Source organism: Piliocolobus tephrosceles, unplaced genomic scaffold, assembly GCF_002776525.5.
Source record: "Piliocolobus tephrosceles isolate RC106 unplaced genomic scaffold, ASM277652v3 unscaffolded_38084, whole genome shotgun sequence".
Lineage (NCBI taxonomy): Eukaryota > Metazoa > Chordata > Mammalia > Primates > Cercopithecidae > Piliocolobus > Piliocolobus tephrosceles.
This window is the reverse complement of record NW_022322181.1, coordinates 21,169-29,460: the sequence shown is the minus strand read 5'-3', so window position 1 is coordinate 29,460 and position 8,292 is coordinate 21,169. Positions and strand designations below refer to the sequence as shown.

Here is an 8,292-nt window from a genome sequence, read left to right as displayed (position 1 = left end):
TTTACCTATATTAAAAGGCTAAAAAAATTGTTTTGAAGGTTTAAGCAAGTTTTAAAATGTTAATTGTAAAGGAAATTCTGTGTGTAAATATATTGGCTAAAGTTAAAGGGGTATCATCCAGTTTTTTCTGTGAACTGAACATAAAATTAAAAACACAACAAGTTTTTCTTAAAGCACTAACCTGCTCTTTAACAAAAATCATAAAAGGTTAAAAAGAGTCTATAAAAATCTTACCTTATGGTCTGACATTAAAAATTGAATAAATATGTCTACAAAGTTTTATTAAAACTAAGTTTAACATTAATATAACAATAATAGAAGGTGAAATTTAGCTTATCTGGTATAAAAATCATGTAGGTAGTATTGTCAAATATAAAATGGTGTTTGGCTTCTTTGGTCTAAAAGCTAATAAAAAGTAGGAGCTAAAGGAAATTTCTCAGTAAAAAGGCACCAAGGACTACAAAGTCCACTGCTGATGTCCCCACATTTAAAACAAAAGGTCAATTTCTTGAAAATTATATACTTGGTTTAGCACATGTACCACCCCTAGAATTTCCAGTAAATCAGCACCAGCCTAAAGAACACCCTTCTCATCAAAGGGTGGAAAGAAGAAAACCTTGAGCCAGCCTAGGAAGTACCCGACCTTGTGCTGCTAACCACCAAGACTGCTCTTCATACAGTCAAAAAGGAATGGACTCATCACACCTGAGTCAAAGTGCCGCCCCCTCCAGAGTCATGGGCCATAATCCCAGGGAAAAACTCTACCAAATTAAAGCTAAGAAAAATTTAACTCTTTCATCTATTCTATTACTCTTTCTTCTTTCCTCTCTCTATTGCTAAGTATCTAGTTATTAACATGAGCAAGTCAATTTTGCCTCAAACTATTGCTTTCCTTGTTACACTATGGGGACTTGACAAGTCAAAGATAGCTCTCTACTTCAGAAAAGCACCTAGTTCCCCCGACTCTCCTCAGACTAGTCATCAGTAAATTAGGACCATTTAATCCAGGAAGATTTCGATAAAGACCCTAGTTTCAACCAGGAGTCTCCCCCCGATGTAGAGCTTTTATGCCGTACTTGGTCCAACATTCTGTGGACCACTAAAGAGCAAGGGTGGACTGCCTCAACTATTGTTTGTAATTTCCTAAAGTCATACATTCATTTTATTAGAGGATCATAGAAGTTAAAGACTTAAAACAAACTTTGGCAATTAAGACAGGATACCAAGATGCAAATGCCTGGTTGGAATGGATCAAATATTCCATCTGCATGTTAACCAAAAGCAATTGTTATGCTTGTGTACATGGCAAGCCAGAGGCCCAGATTGTCCCCTTTTCACTAGGGTAGTCCTCCAGTCAACTAGGCGTGGGCTGCATGGTAGCTCTTTTCCAGGATTCTACAGCCTGGAGTAGTGCCAAGCTGTCTCTGCTATATCCCGAAGTTCGACACCCTGCAGGTTAACCCCTGAGGGTCATCCAGCTTCCATCTCCCAACACTAAGTTCACTTCGTTAAGGGAGGAAACTTAATGTCCTTGGAGACCTGAAGGGATGCCGTGAGCTTAAAAAGTTTCAAGAGCTTACCAGTAAGTCAGTCCTTGTTCATCCCTGAGTGAATGTGTGGTGGTATTATGGTGGACTTTTGCTGGACACTCTGCCAAATAACTGGAGTGGCACTTATGCTTTAGTCCAATTGGCTATCCCTTTTTCCCTGGCATTTCACCAACCAGAGGGAGGGTGGGTAATAGAAGAAGGATGGATCTGGTTATCGGATGGAAGAATAGCCATGCCACAACTGCTAGGAGCCACATCGTACTGGCTGTGCATGAGACCACCCAACTAGGCCAAGAGTCACTTGAAAAGTTGTTAAGCCAGTACTTCTACATCTTGCATCTGTTAGCCCTTGCCAAACAGTGGCACAGCAGTGTGTCACTTCCCAGCAGCACAATGCTAGGCAAGGTCCAACCATCCCGCCTGGTATTCAGGCTTATAGAGCAGCTCCCTTTGAAGATCTCCAAGTAGACTTCACTGAGATGCCCAAATGTGGAGATCTCATCCCTAGGTCTGGACTGCTCTTAGAAATTGGCTCAGACAATGAGCCAGCGTGTGTGGCTGATTTGGTACAGAAGATAGCAAAGGTAATCAGGTGTAGATCAAGGATTAGAATGTAGGCCCTTTGCAACCATGGTGAAAAGGACCCTAGAACATCATCTTGACCATTCCCATAGCCATAAAAGTAAAATGAATCCCAACCTGGATCCACCACAGCCGCATGAAACCCCCAGCACCTGAGACCTGGGGGGGCGAGACCAAGCCCAAACAATCTCTTCAAAGTGGCTCTGATCAAGATGACAAGTCCTGCTCCAGTCACTCCCAGAAGCTAAATGGTGCACGCATGACTGAAGCATGAGGAAACTCACTGTGGGACTTATTTTCCTTAAATTTTGGACCTGTACAGTAGGGACTTCAACTGACCTTCCTCAAACTAAAGACTGTTCCCAGTGTATACATCAGGTCACTGAGGTCGGGAAAAAAGTTAAAACTGTCTTTTTGTTCTATAGTTATTATAAATGTGGTGGAATTCTAAAAAGGACTTGTTTGTATAATGCCACAAGTGCAAGGTATGTAGCCCAGGAAGTGACAAGCCTGATGTGTGTTTTAACCCCTCTGAGCCTCCTATGTCCACAGTTTTTGAAATTAGATTAAAGACTGAAGACTGGTGGGGACTCATAATTGGTACAAGTAAAGTATTACCCAAAACAAAAGAAAAAGGGGCGCCCAAACACATAATCTTCAAATTTGATGCCTGTGCTTTCATTAATAGCAATAAGTTAGGAAGGGGATGTGGCCCTTTTAATTGGGAAAAAGGCTATATGACCACAAATAAGTACATTTGTCATAAATTAGGACTATGTGGAAATAAATGTGGATATTAGTCTTGTGTCATTTGGGCCACTTGGATAAAGAATGAAAAGGATCCAGTCCACCTTCAGAAAGAAAAAAAGTGGCCCTTCCTGTACTGAAGGACAAAGTAACCTCTTAGAGGTAGTAATAACCAATCCCCTTTGAGCCTCGCTGGAAAAAAAAAAGGGGAGCATGTGACCCTAGGAATTGATGGGGCCAGACTGGATCCTCAAGTAAATATCTTAGTTAGAGGAGCAGTTTACAAATGCTCTCCTGAGCCAGAGTTTCAAACTTTCTATGATGAACTAAATGTGCCAGTACCAGAAATTCCAAGAAAAACAAGAAATTTGGTTTTGCAATTAGCTGAGCATGTAGCCAAATCTCTCAGTGTCACTTCATGTTATGTATGTGGAGGAAATGTAATGGGAGATCAATGGCCATGGGAAGTCTGAGAATTAGTACCTACAGACCCAGTTCCTGATGAATTCCCAGCTCAGAGGAATCACCCTGATAATTTCTGGTCCTAAAAGCATCAATTATTGGACAATATTGCATAATTAGAGAAGAAAAAGAATTCATTCACCCCGTAGGATGACTTAGTTGTCTAGGGCAAAAACTGTATAATGGTACTACAAAAACGATCACTTGGTGTAGTTCAAGTTACACAGAAAGGAATCCATTTAGTAAATTCCCAAAGTTGCAAACCGTGTGAATCCACCCAGAGTCCAACCGGCACTGGACAGCCCCCACTGGATTATACTGGATTTGTGGGCATAGAGCTTACGCTAAATTACCTGACCAGTGGGCAGACAGTTGTGTTATTGGCACTATTAAACCATCTTTCTTCCTATTGCCCATAAAAACAGGCAAACTCCTGGGTTTCCCTGTCTATGATTCCCATGAAAAGAGAAGCATAGCTACGGAAAATTGGAAAGATGATGAATGGCCCCTGAGAGAATCATACAATATTATGGGCCTGCTACTTGGGCACAAGACAGCGTGTGGGGATACTGAACTCCCATTTACATGTTCAACCAAATCATACAGTTACAAGCTGTCTTAAAAATAATCACTAATAAAACCGGCAGAACCTTAACTATTCTGGCCCAGCAAGAAACTCAGATGAAAAGTGCTATCTATAAAAATAGACTAGCCCTAGACTACTTGCTAGCATCTAAAGGATGGGACTGTGGAAAGTTTAACCTGACCAGTTGCTGTCTGCATATAGATGACCAAGGGCAAGTAGTTGAAGATATAAAGATACAACAAAGCTGGCACATGTGCCCATGCAGTTGTGGTACGGGTTTAATCCTAGGTCCATGTTTGGAAAATGGTTTACAGCACTAGGAGAATTTAAAACTACTATAATAGGAATTATAATAGTAATAGAAATCTGCTTGTTGCTTCCCTGTGTGCTGCCTTTTCTCCTTCAAGTAATGAAAAGTTTTGTTACTACCTTAGTCCCATCAAAATGTTTCAGCACAAGCGTACTATATGAATCACTATAGATCTGACTTGCAAGAAGACATGGGTAGTGAGGATGAAAGTGAGAACTCCCACTAATGAGGGAGGTTCTCAAAGTGGGGGAATAAGGGAGGAGACCATGCCTCATATTGTCTTATGCCCAATTTCTGCCTCCAAAGAAAAAAGAAGTAAAAACTAAAAGGCAGAAATGAAATCCACAGGCAGACAGCCCAGAGCCACGCCCTGGGCCTGGTAGTTAAAGACCAACCCCTGACCTAACCAGTGTCTATAGATTCCAGACATTGTGTGGAAGAGCACTGTGAAAATCCCTGTCCTGTTCTGTTCCATTCTGATTATCAGTGCATGCAGCCCCCAGTCACGTAACCACTGCTTGTTCAATCAATCACGACCCTCTCACATGGACCCCCATAGAGCTGTAAGCCCTTAAAAGGGACAGGAATTGCTCACTCAGGGAGGTTAGTTTTGGAGAGGTGAGCCCGCCAACACTCCCTGCTGAGTAAAGCCCTTTCCTTCCACAACTCGGTGTCTGGGGGTTCTTGTCTGTGGCTCGTCCTGCTGCAATTGTACACATGTCCTACTTTAAATGAATGATACTGTCAATGGTTATATATTAAAAAAATAAAAAGATGACTTACATGTACCTCTGTTAACATTTGCACATAAACATATATATTTGCTGATAAATTCACAGCTAAGTGTTTGCATTTACTTACAAAATAGATAGTGTGTCTTAATTTTCTTATACACTGCACATATAAATACATAGCCAAGTTAATATTTATACAATGTTCTTTGTGAACTAGTAATGGGACAAATGCACACAGAAACATATTCCTGATATAACACCTATGTATATACATTTGGGAACTGAGATGTAATGCACACAACACATAAGTGTGTTTTAGAGGTTTTAGCCTTGCTCTCACTCTCCATTCGTCAGCCAACATTTATCAGTGTTTTCCACATGGAATCTCAGAAGACTCTTTAACCTGCCCCTGATTCTACGTCTACTGTCTACTTTGCTTCTAATAGTAATAGTGGGTTGAATAGTATCCTCAAAAATTCAGGTCCACTTGGAGCTTCAAAATGTGAACTTATTTGGAAATAGCATCTTTACAAACATAATGAGTCAGGGTAAGATGAGGTCATACTAAATGAGGGTAGATGCCTGTATCAAAACATCTCATTTGCTCCATAAATATATACACCTACTATGTACCCACAAAAAAATTTTTAAAAGTAAATGAAAAATAAATAAGAGTAGAGTCTAAATCCAATGACTTTCGACCATCTAAGAGGAGGAGAAGCACACACAGACACACAGAGGAGAAAGCCATTTGAAGATGGAGGCAGAGATTAGAGTGATGCAGCTAACAAGCCAAGGATTGTGGGGAGCCAGCAGATGCTACAGAGAAACAAGGAAGGATTTTTCCCTGGAGCCCTCAGAGGGAGTATGGCACTGCCAACACAGTGATATCAGATTTCTTGCCTCCAGAACTGAGAGAATAAATTTCTGTTGTTTAAAGTCGCCAAATTAAATAGTAATTTGTTACAAAAACCCTAGAATACTAATGCACCAACTTTATAGAAATTGTATTTAAGTCAGGGTGTGGTGACTCATGCCTATAATCCTAGCACTTTGAGAGCCTGAGGTGAGCAGATTTCTTGAGCCCAGGAGTTTGAGAACAGCCAGGGCTACATGGCAAAACCCTATCTCTACTAAAAATACAGAAAAACAAACAAACAAACAAATAGCTGGGTGTGTTGGCACGGGCGTATACTCCAAGCTACTTGGGAGGCTGAGGTGTGAGAATTACCTGAGTTTGGGAAGTTGAGGCTTCAGTGAGCCAGGATTGCACCACTGCACTCCCACTTGGGCAACCAGAGTGACATACTGTCTAAAAAGAAAAAAAAAATGGCCAGCACTGTGGCTCACACCTATAAACTCAGCACTTCAGGAGGCAGATGTGGGCAGACCACCTGAGGTCAGGAGTTGGAGACCAGCCTGGCCAACATGGTGAAACCCCGTCTCTACTAAAAATACAAACAAAATAGCCAGGCATGGTGGTGGACACCTGTAATCCTAGCTACTTGGGAGGCTGAGACAGAAGAATCGCTTGAACCCAGGAGGTGGAGGTTGCAGTGAACCAAGATTGCGCCATTGCACACCAGCCTGGGCAAAAAGAGTGTAACACCATCTCAAAAACAACAACAACAACAACAACAACAAACCTTGTATTTAAACAGGTCATAAAATGCAGGTGGGTCTCGTCCACCGCTGCCGCCTCCTTCTTCTGCCGCTCCTGGTGCTGCTTGTGTGCTCATTTGGTGCGGACCTGGTACCTCTTTTGTGAAGCGGCAGCTGAGGAGACTCCGGCGCTCGCCATGGCCGACGAAAAGCCCAAGGAAGGAGTCAAGACTGAGAACAACGATCATATTAATTTGAAGGTGGCGGGGCAGGATGGTTCTGTGGTGCAGTTTAAGATTAAGAGGCATACACCACTTAGTAAACTAATGAAAGCCTATTGTGAACGACAGGGGTTGTCAATGAGGCAGATCAGATTCCGATTCGACGGGCAACCAATCAATGAAACAGACACACCTGCACAGTTGGAAATGGAGGATGAAGATACAATTGATGTGTTCCAACAGCAGACGGGAGGCGTCTACTGAAAAGGGAACCTGCTTCTTTACTCCAGAACTCTGTTCTTTAAAGACCAAGATTACATTCTCAATTAGAAAACTGCAATTTGGTTCCACCACATCCTGACTACTACCGTATAGTTTTCTCTATTCTTTCATTTCCCCCTTCCCCATTCCTTTATTGTACATAAAGTAACTGGTATATGTGCACAAGCATATTGCATTTTTTTTTTTTTTTTAACTAAACAGCCAATGGTATGTTTTAATTGACATCAAGTGGAGACGGGATGGGGAAAAATACTGATTCTGTGAAAATACCCCCTTTCTCCATTAGTGGCATGCTCATCCAGCTCTTATCTTTATATTCCAGTAAGTTATTTTGCTCTCACTGTTTTAACAAAAACACACAACATAAAAATTCTTGCATACCTTGTTCAATTGGAGAATTTTAATGTTTTTCATTTATCATTGTAAAACCAAGGACAATTTTATAACTTTTTTGTACGTAGCTGTTACATGTAGGGCAATCTGTCTTTAAGTAGGGATAAATTACTCTAAAACAAAAAAGAATCTTAGATAGTTTTCCCTTCAAGTCAAGCGTCTTGTTGTTTAAATAAACTTCTTGTTTAAAATGAAAAAAAAAAAAAATGCAGGTGGGTTCGTCTTTCTCTAAGTGTAGGTTAAATGTACCTAAATTTAAATATAGTTTAAAGAATCTTTGCTAGGAGAAAGAAAGAAGAAAAAAGCTAGGTAAATATCCTCTCTAGGTGGTTTTGAAGATATTTCAGGAGCCCAAAAAACCTCTAGGTGTTTATTCTGGGCTAGAAGTCAGACGCAAAAGTCTGGAATGGTTAAGTTGTCAAGAGAACAAGGGAGACCTGGAAATCAAGGATCCCTGTCTTGCCTGGTAATAGCATAACTTGTCCCGGAGATCTTTTAAATTCTAGGGGAAAATGAATGTGTTATTCCACCTGAGAATCTCATTACTTGAACCAAATACAGGTGATAATCCAAGGTCGGTGCCACAACAGGGAAAATAGATTGGTCTCAGTTGGAGTCCCCAAGCATCATGCATCACACATGAGTCAAATTTCATGGTCTCACTCTCTTGAATTGTGTTTATCAGCAACAGCAGATTACATTATAAAAGTTAGTGGTGTGCTTTTAGAAACTGCAAAGTAAAGATCACTTCAAAATTGTATTTGGATCAAGCTGTGCTCTACATTCTATTCTTTGTACCTCACTGCTTATTATTAGAAATTTA

The 8,292-nt window shown here is 40.8% G+C and overlaps 1 protein-coding gene across 1 annotated transcript; it reads left to right on the top strand.

The window, feature by feature from the left end:
* Positions 1-6,648: 6,648 nt before the first annotated feature.
* Positions 6,649-7,676, top strand: LOC113223049 (small ubiquitin-related modifier 2). Its single transcript, XM_026452639.1, has one exon. The coding sequence runs from the start codon at positions 6,771-6,773 to the stop codon at positions 7,056-7,058; it is 288 nt and encodes a 95-aa protein (XP_026308424.1). The 5' UTR covers positions 6,649-6,770; the 3' UTR covers positions 7,059-7,676.
* Positions 7,677-8,292: the final 616 nt, after the last annotated feature.

Bases quoted from the DNA above. Each gene is read 5' to 3' on its own strand.
- LOC113223049 (XM_026452639.1), top strand. From the start codon at position 6,771: ATGGCCGACGAAAAGCCCAAGGAAGGAGTCAAGACTGAGAACAACGAT.